The sequence below is a fragment of the Pipistrellus hanaki genome (assembly GCF_964339955.1).
Source record: "Pipistrellus hanaki genome assembly, chromosome: 13".
Classification (NCBI taxonomy): Eukaryota; Metazoa; Chordata; class Mammalia; order Chiroptera; family Vespertilionidae; genus Pipistrellus; species Pipistrellus hanaki.
Genome location: NC_140515.1, coordinates 29,018,823 through 29,034,974, shown reverse-complemented (window position 1 = coordinate 29,034,974; position 16,152 = coordinate 29,018,823). Strand labels below are relative to the sequence as shown.

Here is a 16,152-nt window from a genome sequence, read left to right as displayed (position 1 = left end):
ATCCCCTCTACCCAGATCTCATTCCCTCCCCAGGTTCATTGCTTTTAGACAGAGTGGGAGGGAGAGAGAGAGAGAGAGAGTGAGAAACGTCAATGTGCGAGATATATTGATTGGTTGTCTCCTGCACACGCCCTGACCAGGATTGGGGAAGGAACCCGCAACCCAGGTTCGTGCCCTTCACCAGGAATCGAACCCGAGACCCTTCAGTGCGCAGACCAACGCTCTAACCACTGAGCATGCTGACAGAGCTGTTGTGTTTTAAATGTAGTTGGCACAACTAACTGAGAAACAATTTTGAATTACGTTAAATTTTAATGAGTTTAAATTAAATAGCCACACGCAGCTAGTGGCTATTGTATATTCAATAGTAGACTAAACTGTCTCATTCGTAAAATGAGATGAAGTAAATAATTCCAAACATCCCTTCCTGCTCTGAAAGTCTGTTCTTTGTATCGCTGGCTTCTCTGCAAGGGAGTACATGCAGGCCAGGAGATCAAGAGGCTACAGAGACACAGTTACTTCTCTGTGCACACATCTATGAAATCACCCATGCGGATGCATTTAACAAGCAGGCCCTGACACCTAGATATCCGCCAAGAACTGTGCCAGGCACTGCAGAAGCTATCCAAGACAGGCAGGAGCGCTCCTGGAGAGGAGGCACACCATGGACATGAGACTGAGGAAGGGGTGCTACCCTGAAGGGCAGACAGGACATGTCTGTGTTCAGTACAAATGTAAGCAAAAAGGGAAGGACTGGCACTATCCAGTTTGGCTCGGTAGATAGAGTGTCAGTCTGTGGACTGAAGGGTCCCAGGTTCAATTCCGGTCAAGGGCACATGCCTGGGTTGTGGGCTCGATCCCCAGTGCAGGAGGCAACTGATCCATGATTCTCTTTCATCATTGATGTTTCTATCTCTCCCTCTCCCTTCCTTTCTGAAATCAATAAAAATATATTAAAAAAAAAAAAAAAAAAAGGACTGAATGTCATGTGAACACAGGCTAGAGGAATTCCAAATCAGAGGAAAAACATGATGCAGTTGCTAGAAAGCCACCTTTTAAGTCACCTTCTGAGAAAGCAGCTATTGTCTTGAAGAGAGCATGTGTTGGTAATTCTGCAGAAGGGAACACCCAGAGTTACTGAGTCACATGCAGGGTTGCATTTGGAGGTAGACTCTATAATCTACAGTGTTGTCCAGTCCCAGAGACCAGGAGCTGGGAAGGAAACAGGCGGGGCACATACCTCCTCTAGGCTGAGCTGCAGATACTCAAAGATCCTATACGGATTTCTTCTGCAGACGAGTCTCTTCTTTTGTGCCGACTGAAGAGAAAGAAAGGTAATACATACAGAACAAATGGGAAGCACTGCATTTTATACAAAGGAGACTGCATTTTAAAATGAACCTCTTTCCTATAAATTTCCCAGATTCACATTTGTTGGATCCATACTGTTAAAAAGTAGTAAGTTTTTATTACTTAGGTGGAAAAGTTTTGTTTCTCTACTTCAACAGTTTATTCCCTTTCTTTGTGCCCCATGAGTATTTCCCGTGGTGATCGTTTTGTTGGTTGATTTTATGTGCTGCTTTTTTTCACTGTACCTCGTAAGCATGTGCCTAGGTTCTTAATGAGCCATAAGCCTCGCTCGGAAGGCGAGCTAATATTTCTTCAAGCGGGTGTTTCGCATACTCCTTAGCGATTGGATTGTTTCTCTTACAGATAATTCCAGGGCGACTCTGGCAGAGTGTCCCTCAAAGAAGTGCCTGCTAACTGCTTCCCGGGGGACGGCTGACTTCCACGCCTGAGACCCGCCCCTCGGCTGTACTCAGACTATGTGTCATCACCACTGCGTTTCTTTCTCTCCCTAGCAAGACAGGATTATGGGACCTGCTTTAACTTATTAAAAAGGTAAGTTATTCACAAACTTTAAAGGTTTTAGTTGAAACAGCCCTCACAACCACTGAGCCAGCAGGGCAGGACCCAGTGCCTGCTGGCTCCCCTGGGGCGTCTGCAGTATGATGTCCTGACTGCTCTCACATAAGCCGGGTGCTTCTATGGGACTGCTACCCGTTCCAAGTAAGGGACATCCAAACAGCCAACGCCTTCTATCGGCCAGAAACAAACGGCTTTGGGAGAAGTGATTTATTTTCTTCTACTTACCTTCTCACTCGGGGCACCTTCCTTCTCGCTCACCTCACACACGGCTTCCTCCACCAGCACGTACTCCTCAGCAGGCGCTCCCTCTCTGGCACGGAGGAGACCCCCGCGCTGGCAGCTGTCCCGAGCACCGCACTGGGAGAGGACATCTCTTTGGCTACAATGGATGTGGGGCAGAGGTGCAGCGGCCTCCGATAAGTGTTTATCGAAGCCGTCTGCAGCCAGTGGGTCATGCCCAGAGCCGTCCTGCAGGCGGTCTGATGGCTTGCTGGGATCCTCCGTATCATCTGACTTTCCCAAGTCTCCGTTCGTCACAGAGAGTTTCGTTCTATCTGCTATGGATTCTATTTTGGAAACCATTTCAGAGTTCATCTCATCATGCAATGGAACGTCTTCATTCTGTTCTAGGCAAGGATGCTCAAGTGGTTTTGTGTAATCTTCAAGGATTCTGTGCACTGTACTCTCATCCTTCCCCTGTCTTCGTATGAGCTCTGTGGCCCATTCTACACTACGTTGATACCTGAAAAATAGAAATAGTGTTAGCAACAACACTTGAATTTAAGAATTTAAAAGACGACAAAAAAAAAAAAAAAAAAAAAAAAAAAAGCCCATAAAAAAAAAGACAACAGAACATGTAAAAAAGATGAGAAGGTAGTATGCCAAAATGTTTACAGTGTTTTTTCTCAATGGTGAGCTATAGGTATAGTCTTTATACTTTTCTGCACCCTCTAACTGTTCTACAATGAACATGTACTACTTTTGTTTGCTTTTATTATAGAGCTTCATTTAACTTCCTGAATTAAGAAAAAAAAAATTAACCTCAGCTTAGCAAAGTATGACAATTTGTATAATTTACAATTGGTGGACCAAATGATTTTGGTAAACATAAAGAGAAAATGGCCACTCTTTGTCAGAACTTGTTCTGTGCTATTTTCAATTTTAGGTATTACATTTTCAGATATATCTTCCATTCATAACGTAACGAGTCTTTGTTTGGTATTGGAAAGCAAAAATGAACATTTCGATATTTTTCACAGTACCTCCTGATGTCTCAGTGGAGGTCACATGGAAAAAAATGTTTACGATTATGTACATACAGCCAAGCAATCTAACAGAAAAGGCCCCTTCTTCCATAATTTTTTAACTATATTTTAACGAGAAAATACATGCTTAGTTTCTTAAACTTGAAGGCAAACCCTGAACACCTCCCGGTAACAGAATTTACAACAAGACAACAGGGCTCCGTTCTGCTGACTGCGGGCACCTGACGATGCTGCTGGGATGGCGCATGGGATGCGAGGCCTTGCCAGGTGTGGGAAATCCCGCCTGCGGAAGGCCATGTGTGGGAAATCCCGCCTGCGGAGGCCAGAGACTGTGAAACTCACAGCAATCAGTGTCAAAAGCACCTAAGAGGACACATGGCTTGTGAGGTGTCAGAGGTAATTTTAGTCTTAACCTTGAGTATTCTGTCTGCATAGGGATGACTGACTGTCATAGCTTATAAACTGCTACATCCCACACACAGTTAAACAAGGAAAGTGGCTTCTGCGGGTATTTGAAAAAGAGATCTGTGGCTACTTAATCCTAATTCATCAGAAGAATCTCCAAACTCTCCACATCCTGTTTATTCTACATGGGGATGAACATGTATTCCTGTATACTGGGGACAGTCTGTTAGACTTAAAAATTAAAGCATGCCACGGCTACTCTAACACTGAAAAAGCAGGATGATGCAGCGATGACATGCATGGACTCTGGCCTTGCACATTTTGTGGTCAGCCCTGATTCTGACACTTATAACTGTGTGACAAAGCCAATTACTTAACTTCTCTTTAAGATGGGGAAAATGGTACCACTGCCCCAGAAGGATCATGTTATGTACAACTTTTTATAACCAGGGCAAAAAAATGTAGCTGCCCATGCAACAGCGAGACGCCTTTCACCGGTATGAGGAGTATGGTCACTGGTGCATGCAGTTAAAACTTTCACCTGGGAAGAATTAGAGAACATCATGCTGAGTGAAATAAGCCAGTCAATGAAAGAGAAACACCACATGACCTCACTCATTTATGGATATTAAAGAACATTATAAACTGATGAACCAAAAGACAGATATAAAGATAGTAAAGCAACAAGCAGACTGTCAAATTACAGCGGGGAGGAGGGAGATCTGGGGGAGATAAGACACCAACTGAAGGACTTGTAGACATGCATATAAGTACAACCAATGGACACAAAACTCTGGGGAGGGAGGGGATGTATGGGAGGGAAGGGCAATGGTAAGATATGTACACAGATAATAATTTAATTTAAAAAAAAGAATCAGAGGCATGGAAACAATAGAAAAACAAAGACAAAAACAAAAAAACTTTCACCTGGGAGATCTAAAAATAGTCTTTGCTCTTCCCATCACTGAAAGCACTGGCTCGATGCTTCCATGGGACTATAAATCTTCTTCATTTGAACACAAATCTTTGTGTCCATGTATATCTTTCTGGGGAAGGGATCCACTTTTATTAAATTCCTTGACTCCAAATATATGAAAGAAGCACAGAATTAAAGATTCAACAGTTCCCCGCTTTGAGCAGAAGAGCTGGAATAGAGAGAGACGGCACATACGGGTCACTGCTCTGCCCTCTGCAAAAAAGGGGCCAAGGCAGGTGTGAGTTCAAACCCTCACCCCACCTTGGTCTTGCACTAGTTATGTGCCTTCCTGAGGTTCAGTTCTCCTGTGAATCAGGGGTCACTGTACCTACCTCACGGGGCTGTTGCAGGGGTTTAAGGAGACAAGACACGTGAAGTGCTCGGGATGTAGCAAGTGCTGGATAAATGTGTTACTATATGATTGCCAAGTTTTTAGGGAGACTTGAAAAATAAAGACATTTTGACTCACTATATATCACATTGAAATGCAAATGACATTTTAATGAATAGAAATGTACAGCTCAGTTAACTGCTCTTCGAGGGCAGGGGCAGCCACGTGGGGACAAAGACTGCACTTCGCGCTCCGCAGCTGGCACTTCTGCGGTTCTCAGCTAAGCCACCGAGCACCTCCAGCCTCTGTCTGCTTTCCTGACAAATGCCAGAATCATGACTGCATTTCTGACTCAGAATGACCTCAGATATTTAGGGAAGCGCACATGAGACAGTGGCTATAAAAGTACGGAGAAAGAAAGACTCTAAGTAAGGCTGGTGATGCAAACAGCCAGACGCACAAATGACTAAGACACATGGCATATGGGTCATGGAACAGGTGTCCTCTCATTGACTGGCAATGCCTTCAAGAGCCAAATCCTACCGCAATTAACCCCGAACACTGCCGGAGAAACGCAGAAAAGTGGAAGTCAGAAACATGGGAGAGTGGCAGAAGGGAAAGGCGGCAGCAGCTCTGGTTAGAAACCGTAATGAGACTGAGGAAAAGCAGGCCCATTTTAGGGCAACAACACAGATGGTACCATTTGAACACGCCTCAGCTCCTCGTGTTTCTATGCCTTGAGCACACCTCTTCCATTTCCACAGAATGCGCCCTTCTCTACCATCTTATTACTTAGTGCCCCTTTATCACTGGGAGTTCACAGCAAACTGGTTTTGAGTCAGTCTGCTTAGGTGCAAGTCCTAGCCGTGAGCAGGTTTAACCTCCTCTGGTTCTGTTTCCTCACCTGTCAAAGACAGAAAATAACAGGACCCACCTCACGGAGGGGATGGAAGGACTTACGGAGACAATCCATAAACATGTTATTAGCATGGTGCCTAGCACAAGGAACATATTTCAGAAATGCCAGCATACAAAACTGTATTATTCTCATTATGGTCAGTTCCTTTCAGGCTCTGGAGCTGGACTTTGTGGCTTAATCTCATGTCATCTTGGGCAAGGTAACTGCCGATTCCCATGTACGGGATCGGAAGGACTACACCCGCTGGAAAGGTTTCTCAAGATGACCTGAGATGGCACAGGTGTGTACAGACCAGTAACTGGCACTGTTGGAGCAACCAGAACCCACCGGCCGTAATGATGAGGATGGTGTTGTTGGCCACAACCAGAAGCCAACATGAGGCGAGGAAGGATCCTCCCCTAGAGCTGTCTGAGGGAGCACAGCCCTCCGTGCCTGGGTTTTGGATTTCTGGCTTCCAGATCTGAGAATAAATTTCTCTTCTTCTAAGCCACTCTGTTATGTCTAGGGAACCAATACAGGGATCAATAACATCCCTGGAATATTACACTGCGGAGATTACAAGGGATAACCCTCAGGTAGATGACATTCAGAAACTTACATGCTCAAACTGGCTTGATGTCACGTCACCTTTATTGCCAGCCTAATCAGGATGCAGCTGAGGGGCGGGCTTCTCTTCGGTTTCTTGGTCTCAGTGTTGGTTGCAGCGACCTCCAGGGACGTGGGTTCTGCCAGGTTCTTAGCAGGCCCCTCCCACAGCCTGGGGCCCTACCCGCACGCCCAGCCTGCAGTCTCAGCCAAAGCAGCCACTGAGATCTCCCCAGTGCCACTGCCTCCCAGACCCTCATCTGGCCCCAGGGTTACTGGGCATGTGAACAAAAGGGGCTCTCGGATCCTGTCAAACACGCAGAAGCAGGATGGGGAACCACTGTGGGCTGCGCGGTTTTAAAGGCTTCCGAGAGGAGCTGTGACTCGAGCTGCTCCTCAGGGACGGGGAGGACTTGGATGGACTAACACAAGTCGACAAGATCCGACCAAGGGAACGCTGGTGCTGGGGCTGCCAAGAGGAACCAGACGTGGTCCCCGCTCTCCGAGAACTGAGGTTCTAAATGTTGGGGTGTGACAAACCGTGCCGAGAGGGCCCCCAAAGCAGACTCCATGGAGCTGGAGGAAAGACCCCCAGCTCAGCGGAGGGAAAGGCGGTGGAGAGGAGAGAAGCTCAGAGAGCGACCAGCGGGCTGTGTGGAGTGCGGAGAAAGCCAGGCTGTGTGTGTGTGTGCAGGGTGAGGGAGAAATGCTCCAGGGGAACAAAGCCCAGAGGAAGGATTCGCACGAGAGTGGACGAGGAAGAGCCTCTGGGAGAGCCTGTCCCTCACCCTGAACGTGCAGAGCAAGGACTGGGCCGGCGTGTAAGCCCACACAGCACAGGAAGCCAGTTCTACACGGAGGTCTAAGCACCGTGGCACTTAAAGACATACACACTGCAGGGCAGTTGTTCATATTCTGGAAGGAATTCAACTTGCAAAGGATTTGGTTTAGGATTATTTTTAAAAATAAACTTAGCAGTACAATATTACTTGATTCACATTAAATTCGAATACATTTCAAAGACTATTAAAAAAAAAAAAAAAAAGGCATGAACTACCACATCAGAAAAGGTTATCTAAAAATAGACCCCTTTTAAGCCATAATTTTGATGAAGGCCGAAATTCACCATGACTTACTTCTTTGATGTGATTATAGGCATATTTGTCTTCATATCTGTAACAACAAAGAAGTTCTTTTAATTCAGATAAATTTTCCTTAAGGAGCCCAAACACTGACAACCTAGAAAACACTAAGGGTGTTTCAACATCCACAAAATACATACCTAGAAGGCCGACTGCCAAACCAGCAATGGGAAATACGTGCTTTACATGCCATCACTCCTGCACGCAAACCCCTGGCAGGCGCAGCTGACCAATCAGCGCTCTTGCTGGGCTCAGATGTCACCTCGGAATCCTTCTCAACTCAACACTGCAGCTAAGCAGGATGGCGTGCAAGAGGCATCCTTTCTGCCACCTCTGAAGGCTCATGCTCTTAAGTTTCAGATGAGAATTCAGAGGCTCTAACGTTACCCTCAATGTCCTGTGCTACATACAGCATTGTCAGTGAAAGCTGTGCCCATAAGAAGGGCTGTTACAGGAAGTTTCATGGTGGAGTTTGGGTGTGAATCTGCATACCGGGTGACTCTCTAACCAACTGAGCTACCCAGCCAGGGTTTTGGATATGGACTGGGAGTTCTGGGCTCTATTTCTAGCTCTGGGTATATGGTTGAGGGGGTCTTTCCACCTAAAATGTTTATTGGGTCACCTAATGGTGTGGGTTTTAGACAACATGGATGGGCCTAGAGGGTATTCTGCTGAGTGAAGTCAGTCAGACACAGAAAGACAAACATCATATGATTCCACTTACATGTGGAATTGAGAAAACAAAATAAACAAAAAAAAAAAACCCAAACAAAACAGAAACAAACACACAGACATAGGGAATAAACTTATGGTTTCTGGGTGGGAGGCATGTTGAAGGGTTGAGTGAAAAATAAGTATTTGTTTCTGTGTCTTTCTTCCCCACCCCTCCTTTCTGAAATCAATACAAAACAAACAAACAAACCACAACATAACCATCAGAGGACACAAAATGTCGTATTGACTCTTATGTCATTAGCACCATGCTGACCAATGCCTAGATCTAATAATTCATTAAAGGTTGCAAATAATACTTTGCCACAAGAACTGAATGACATGCAAGTTTACCTTTCCATTTAGCAACCAGCTTGGGATCTGAAATTGTGAAGTTTGGCCGGCTTCTAGACAGGATTCCTTTTCCAAAATAACCCTTCCAGGAAGAGAGAAAATAAAGTTAGTTCACCTTTAGTTATCAATTTTTTTAGCTGAAGGAGGATCACAATTTGAGTTAACAAAGTTTATTCCACTTTTCACAGCTTTACACCTTCTCTCTGATTATCTAATGAATACAAATACAGATTATCTAATAAAAATACAAATAGCATTTTATCTCTGTGATAAGTTTCTAGTATACCTCTTTTGTCTCATAACTAATGATTTCAGTCTAGGTCTGATAAGCTGAAGGCGACGGGGCGGGGAGGGCAGAGACGGAGCCTGTGTCTAAAAGCAGGAACCAAGTCTACCAGGAACAAAAAAGCCTCCTGGGTTCTCTTGTACTCCTTCCTGCTGATTCTAAAACAACATGGGTCCCCCCACCCCATTTCTTAATTTAAGCCCACAGAAAACTGAAATTGAGAGAAGATAAAATGAACACCTTTTACCCTCATTTAGATTTAACCGTCAGAATAAATAATCTGTATAGCAATTTACAAAGCTCCTATTTAATGTTATGTATTACAAATGTGAACAAACTACCTTTGGCTTAGACTTCCATCTAACCAAGGTCAATGCCACCCACTGTATCACACTTTGGGAAGATGGTTAAAACAAACATCCAGCCGAGACCGGTTTGGCTCAATGGATAGAGCGTCGGCTTGGGGACTGAAGGGTCCCGGGTTCGATTCCGGTCAAGGGCATGTACCTTGGTTGCGGGCATATCCCCAGTAGGGGGTGTGCAAGAGGCAGCTGATTGATGACTCTCTCTCATCGAAGTTTCTAGCTCTCTAGCTCTCTCCCTTCTTCTCTGTACAAAATCAATAAAAATATATTAAAACAACAACAACAAAAATCCATATATATAAAACAAGACCCATACATCTGCTGTCTACAAGAAACCCACCTCAGAAAAAGAGATGCACACAGACTGAGGGTAAAGGGATGGAAAAAGGTTTTCCAGGCAAATGGAAATGAAAAGAAAGCTGGGGTAGCAATACTTATATCTGACAAATTAGATCTCAGAGTGAAGGACATAACAAGAGACAATGAAGGCCACTTCATAATACTAAAGGGAGCAATCAAACAAGAAGAAATAACCCTGGTAAATATATATGCACCCAATACGGGAGCACCCAAATACATAAAAAAACTGCTGGAGGACATTAAGGGAGAGATTAACAGCAATACAATCATAGTAGGAGATTTTAATACCCCACTGTCACCCTTCGACAAATCATCCAAACAAAAAATCAGCAAAGAAATATCAATCCTAAATGACTCACTAGACCAGATGGAATTAATTGACATCTTCAGAACATTCCACCCCAAAGCCACAGAATATACATTCTTCTCAAATGCACATGGGACATTCTCAAAGATAGACCACATTTTGGGACATAGGCAAAGTCTCTTCAAATTCAAGAAGATAGAAATCATATCAAGCATCTTCTCAGACCATAATGGCATAAAACTGGAAATTAACTACAATAAAAATAATCCAAAGAAATCAAACACATGGAGACTAAACAGCATGCTATTAAACAAGGACTGGGTTACCAGAGAAATCAAGGAAGAAATTAAAAACATCCTGGAAACAAATGACAATGAAAACACAACAATCCAAAATCTATGGGACACAGCAAAAGCAGTTTTGAGAGGGAAGTTCATATCCTTACAAGCCTATTGCAAAAAACTAGAAAAAAGTGTAACAAATGATCTAACTCTACAACTCAAAGAGTTAGAAAAAGAGCAACAAGAAAAGCCCAGTGTAAGTAGAAGGAAGGAAATAACAAAAATCAGAGCACAGATAAACGACATAGAGACCAAAGAAACAATACATAAGATCAACAAAACCAAGAGCTGGTTCTTTGAAAGGATAAACAAGATAGATGGACCTCTAGCCAGACTAACCAAGAAACAAAGAGAGAGGACCCAAATAAACAAAATCAGAAATGAAAGAGGTGAAATAACAACAGACCCCACCGAAATACAACGGATTGTTACAAAATACTATGAACAACTCTACTCCAACAAACTGAACAACCTGGAGGAAATGGACATATTCCTAGAAAAATATAATCTTCCAAAACTCAATCAGGAAGAATCTAAAAATCTCAATAAACCAGTGACTTGGGAAGAAATTGAAACAGTCATCAAAAAGCTTCCAGCAAACAAAAGCCCAGGGCCAGATGGCTTCACAGGAGAGTTTTACCAAACATTCAAGGAAGAACTAAAAACTATCCTCCTCAGACTATTCCAAAAAATCCAAGAGGAAGGAACACTTCCAAACTCCTTCTATGAAGCCAGCATCACCCTAATACCAAAACTAGATAAAGACAACTCAATGAAAGAGAATTACAGACCAATATCCCTCATGAACATAGATGCTAAAATCCTCAACAAAATTCTAGCAAATCGACTCCAGAAGAGCATCACAAAGATCATACACCACGACCAAGTAGGATTTATTCCAGGAATGCAAGGATGGTACAATATCCGCAAATCAATAAACGTGATACATCACATAAACAAATTGAAAGATAAAAATCATATAGTCATATCAATTGATGCAGAAAAAGCATTCGATAAAATCCAACACCCTTTTCTGATAAAAACTCTTAACAAGGTGGGAGTACACGGATCATACCTCAACATAATAAAAGCTATATATGATAAACCCACAGCCAACATTATACTCAATGGGCAAAAACTAAAACCATTCCCTCTAAGAACAGGAACAAGACAGGGATGCCCACTCTCGCCACTCCTGTTTGACATAGTACTGGAAGTACTAGCCATTGCAATTAGACAAGAGGAGGAAATAAAAGGCATCCAAATTGGAAAAGAAGAAGTAAAGTTATCCTTATTTGCCGATGACATGATATTGTACATAAAAAACCCAAAAGACTCCATTAAAAAACTAATTGACTTAATAAATGAATTTGGTAATGTAGCAGGATACAAAATTAATGCCAAGAAATCCATGGCTTTTCTATACACCAACAGAGAAACTGCAGAAACAGAGACTAAAAAAGCAATTCCATTTACCATCGCACCAAAAAAATTAAGATACCTAGGAATAACTTTAACTAAGGAAGTAAAGGACCTATATGGGGAAAACTACACGACACTGAAAAAAGAGATAGAGGAAGATGTAAGGAGATGGAAGAACATACCATGTTCATGGATTGGTAGGATCAACATCATCAAAATGTCCATACTTCCTAAAGCAATCTATAGGTTCAATGCACTCCCCATTAAAATACCAACGACATATTTCACCGACCTAGAAAGAACTCTCCAAAAGTTCATTTGGAACAATAAAAGACCCCGAATAGCCACAGCAATCCTGAGAAAGAAGAGTAAAGTAGGAGGGATCTCAATACCAGACTTCAAACTATATTACAAAGCCACTGTTCTCAAAACAGCCTGGTACTGGCACAAGAACAGACATATAGATCAATGGAATCGAATTGAGAACCCAGATATCAACCCAAATCACTATGCTCAACTAATATTTGACAAAGGAGGCACGAATATACAATGGAGTCAAGACAGTTTCTTCAATAAATGGTGTTGGGAAAATTGGACAGACACATGCAAAAGAATGAAACTAGATCACCAACTTACACCATTCACAAAAATAAACTCAAAATGGATACAGGACTTAAACATCAGACGGGAAACCATAAAAATACTAGAAGCATCCACAGGCAGCAAAATCTCAGACGTATGCCAAAAGAACTTCTTCACTGATACTACCCCTAGGGCAATGGAAGCTAAAGAGAAAATAAACAAATGGGACTACATCAAAATAAAAAGCTTTTTTACAGCAAAAGAAACCATCAACAAAACAACAAGAAAGCCCACAGTGTGGGAGAACATATTTGCAAATGATACCACTGATAAAGGTTTAATCTCCAACATCTACAAACAGCTTATACAACTAAATAAAAGGAAGATAAATAATCCAATTAAAAAATGGGCAATTGACCTAAATAGAACATTTTCAAAAGAAGACAGAAGGAAGGCCAAAAGGCACATGAAAACATGCTCAAAGTCACTAATTGTCCGAGAGATGCAAATCAAAACAACAATGCGGTACCATCTCACACCTGTCAGAATGGCCAACATCAACAAATCAACAAACGACAAGTGTTGGCGAGGTTGCGGAGAAAAAGGAACCCTCGTGCACTGCTGGTGGGAATGTAGACTGGTGCAACCACTGTGGAGAACAGTGTGGAGTTTCCTCAAAAAACTGAAAATGGAACTCCCATTTGACCCAGTAATCCCACTTCTAGGAATATATCCCAAGAAACTAGAAACACCAATCAGAAAGGATATATGCACCCCTATGTTCATAGCAGCACAATCTACAATAGCCACAATTTGGAAACAGCCTAAGTGTCCGTCAGCAGATGATTGGATCCAAAAACTTTGGTACATCTACACAATGGAATACTATGCGGCCATAAAAAATAAGGAATTCTCATCATTTGCAGCAAACTGGATGGAACTGGAGAACATCATGCTGAGTGAAATAAGCCAATCAATGAAAGAGAAACACCACATGACCTCACTCATTTGTGGATAACAAAGAGCATTATAAACTGATGAACCAAAAGATAGATATAGAGACAGTAAATCAACAAGTAGACTGTCAAATTACAGCGGGGAGGGGAGGAAAATCTGGGGGAGATAATAGATCAACCGAAGGACTTTTATACATGCATATAAGTATAACCAATAGACACAAAACTCTGGGGAGGGAGGGGATGTGTGGGAGGGAGGGTGGGGGGCAAAAAAAAAAATCAATAAAATATATTAAAAAAAAAAAATAAAACAGAGCTTTGGAAATCAAAAAAAAAAAAAAAAAATCCATATATATATATATGTATCTGTATATATATGTACATATATGTATCTGTATATATATGTACACATACGTATCTGTATATATATGTACATATGTAAATATTCACCTGAGGATATGTTTTATTATTTTAGAGGGAGAAGAAGGGAGAGAGAGGGAAATATTGATGTGAGAAAGAAACATTGATCAATTGCCTGACGAATGTGCCCTAACTGGGGATCAAACCTGCAACCTAGATATGTGCCCTGACCAGAATAGGATCAGCAACCTTTTTTGGTGTACAGGATGACGCTCCAACCGAGCTACCTGGCCAGGGCAAAACCTATATGTTTTATAAAAATGTCTAAAGAGGGCACATTTATAGCCAGGCAGGGGATCGCTGGGTGCTTTAGGCTGGGAGTGGAGCAGGGATTAAGTTCGAGGGCATGAAGGAACTTTCTGTGCGGATGGGAAGGCTCTAAAATGGGATTGTGGTGGTGGTTGTGCAACTCTATGAACTTATTACAATCACTGAATTGTACACTTACAATGGGTGCATTTTATGGCTGTAAATTATACCTCAATAAAGCTGTTTAAAAAGTGGCCCACTGATGAACCGGCTATGAGGGGCAGGGAGGGGAGCAAGTTACCAATCTCAACCCTAACCTATCATCAACAGAAATCAGCAAAAACTATACAACTTGTCCTCAGCTAAGAAGAGGTCCCCAACTCGAGAGAGAGCAGATGCGGAGCCAGAGTGAGTACATGCTGAAGCCTCATCTGATCTGTCCATGAGCCAGGCAATATGCCACTCTGGTTACCTCTGGGGATGGAAGGGGAATAAGTGGGGAATTTTAACTTTTTACCCATTAATTTAATTTCTATAAACTGCTTGAAAATTTTAAATATATTTTATTGATTTCTTATAGAGAGGAAGAGGGATAGAGAGTTAGAAACACTGATGAGAGAGAAACATTGATTCAGCTGTCTCCTGTACATGCCTTACTGGGGATGTGCCCACAGCCAAGGTACATGCCCTTGACCGGAATCGAACCTGGGACCCTTCAGTCCACAGGCTGATGCTCTATCCATTAAGCCAAACAGATTAGGGCAGTGGTCAGCAAACTCATTAGTCAACAGAGCTGAATATCAACAGTACAATGATTGAAATTTCTTTTGAGAGACAAATTTTTTTTTTTAATATATTTTATTGATTTTGTACAGAGAGGAAGGGAAAGAGAGAGTTAGAAACATCGATGAGAGAGAGTCATCGATCAGCTGCCTCTTGCACACCCCCTACTGGGGATATGCCCGCAACCAAGGTACATGCCCTTGACCGGAATCGAACCCGGGACCCTTCAGTCCCCAAGCCGATGCTCTATCCACTGAGCCAAACCGGTTTAGGCGAGAGCCAAATTTTTTAAACTTAAACTTCTAACACCACTTCTTCAAAATAGGCCCAGGCCATGGTATTTTGTGGAAGAGCCACACTCAAGGGGCCAAAGAGCCTCATGTGGCTCACGAGCCGCAGTTGTGGACCATGGGGTTAGGGCATGGATTTTTTTTTTTTAACACTATGAATATGCATTGCTTTTTATAACTGAGAGATAAGAAGGGTCAATGTTACCGACCCTACTTTCTTGTTGAAATGTGGGTCCAGGGTGGGGCAGTTATCCTCATAATATATGCCTTTAGGGCTCCTGAGTCAAACTGTAGTGTTCCTACAGGAGACTGAAGAGCAAGAAGAGAATCCGGTCATTTATGGTCTGTTGTGGGAGTGGGTGGAGAGGAGGAGGAGGGAGAGCTGGCTCCGGGTTGTCAGGAAGTAGCTGTGCCAGGGCCCCTTGTACTCACTTTCCCATACAGCTGCTCAATGTCTTCCGCGTTCCTCACAATCACATTGTTGTTTATCATCTCAGCACGGAATATTCTGAAGTCTTTCTGACCAAAAGGGATCGGAAATGGAGACTCGTAATTCTCATACACTCTTCTTTTCCTCTTTGGGGCATGGAAAAAGGCTTCCGCCATTTTTCAAGTGTAACTGTTCTTCAAAGAATACAATGAAGAGAAAGAAACAGTCAATCAATAACTACACTGATAAAAAAAAAAAAAATGTAAGTACACTTATACCCAGGCTCAGAAAACCTAGGTCTATGGGAAATATAAAATATTTATAAAGCAGTGAACTAAAAGACACAGAGTCACAAGAATATTTTGTAAAAGCAGTGCAAATCTCATTCACCTAGAATATCTCAGTTAATTCCTACAACAATGCCCAAGAAGTCAGTGGCATTATTTCTAACTACAGCTGACAAGACTGAGGCCTCGTGATATGCCCCAAAAGTCACACTGCTATGCAAAAGTCTCCTAAACGCCAGCACAATAGGACTCCTGCCTATTAGGGTTGCTCCCATTCTTTCACTCAGCCAATAGACTTCTATAGAGTACCTAGCAGGGGCTCCTAATATCAGAGGTGCTGGGGATATAAAGATAAAACCAAGAGACCCTGCTCTCAAAGAATTAAATTTAGTGAGCACTTCATTTAAAAAAAAAAAAAAAAAAAGAGCGGGTTTTAAAATACATTCCAAACATTATG

The 16,152-nt window shown here is 42.5% G+C and overlaps 1 protein-coding gene and 1 long non-coding RNA gene across 6 annotated transcripts in view; one reads left to right on the top strand and one right to left on the bottom strand.

The window, feature by feature from the left end:
* TSEN2 (tRNA splicing endonuclease subunit 2) overlaps positions 1–16,152 on the bottom strand; it is a 42,584-nt gene that overhangs the window by 20,582 nt on the left and 5,850 nt on the right. For 2 of the 5 annotated variants that reach the window (XM_084902608.1, XM_084902607.1), the window contains 5 exons: positions 15,411–15,602; positions 8,618–8,699; positions 7,547–7,583; positions 2,155–2,671; positions 1,241–1,318 (listed from right to left, as the gene is read on the bottom strand). In XM_084902608.1, the coding sequence (XP_084758734.1) occupies positions 1,241–1,318; positions 2,155–2,671; positions 7,547–7,583; positions 8,618–8,699; positions 15,411–15,584 (888 nt within the window). In that variant the 5' untranslated portion in view covers positions 15,585–15,602. The remainder of the gene's footprint in view (positions 1–1,240; positions 1,319–2,154; positions 2,672–7,546; positions 7,584–8,617; positions 8,700–15,410; positions 15,603–16,152) is intronic. The other 3 variants (XM_084902609.1, XM_084902610.1, XM_084902611.1) reach the window with 2 other exon arrangements.
* On the top strand, positions 7,594–8,473 carry LOC311631928. The gene is made up of 2 exons (XR_014796671.1): positions 7,594–8,160; positions 8,194–8,473. It is a non-coding gene; the product is annotated as an uncharacterized lncRNA (long non-coding RNA).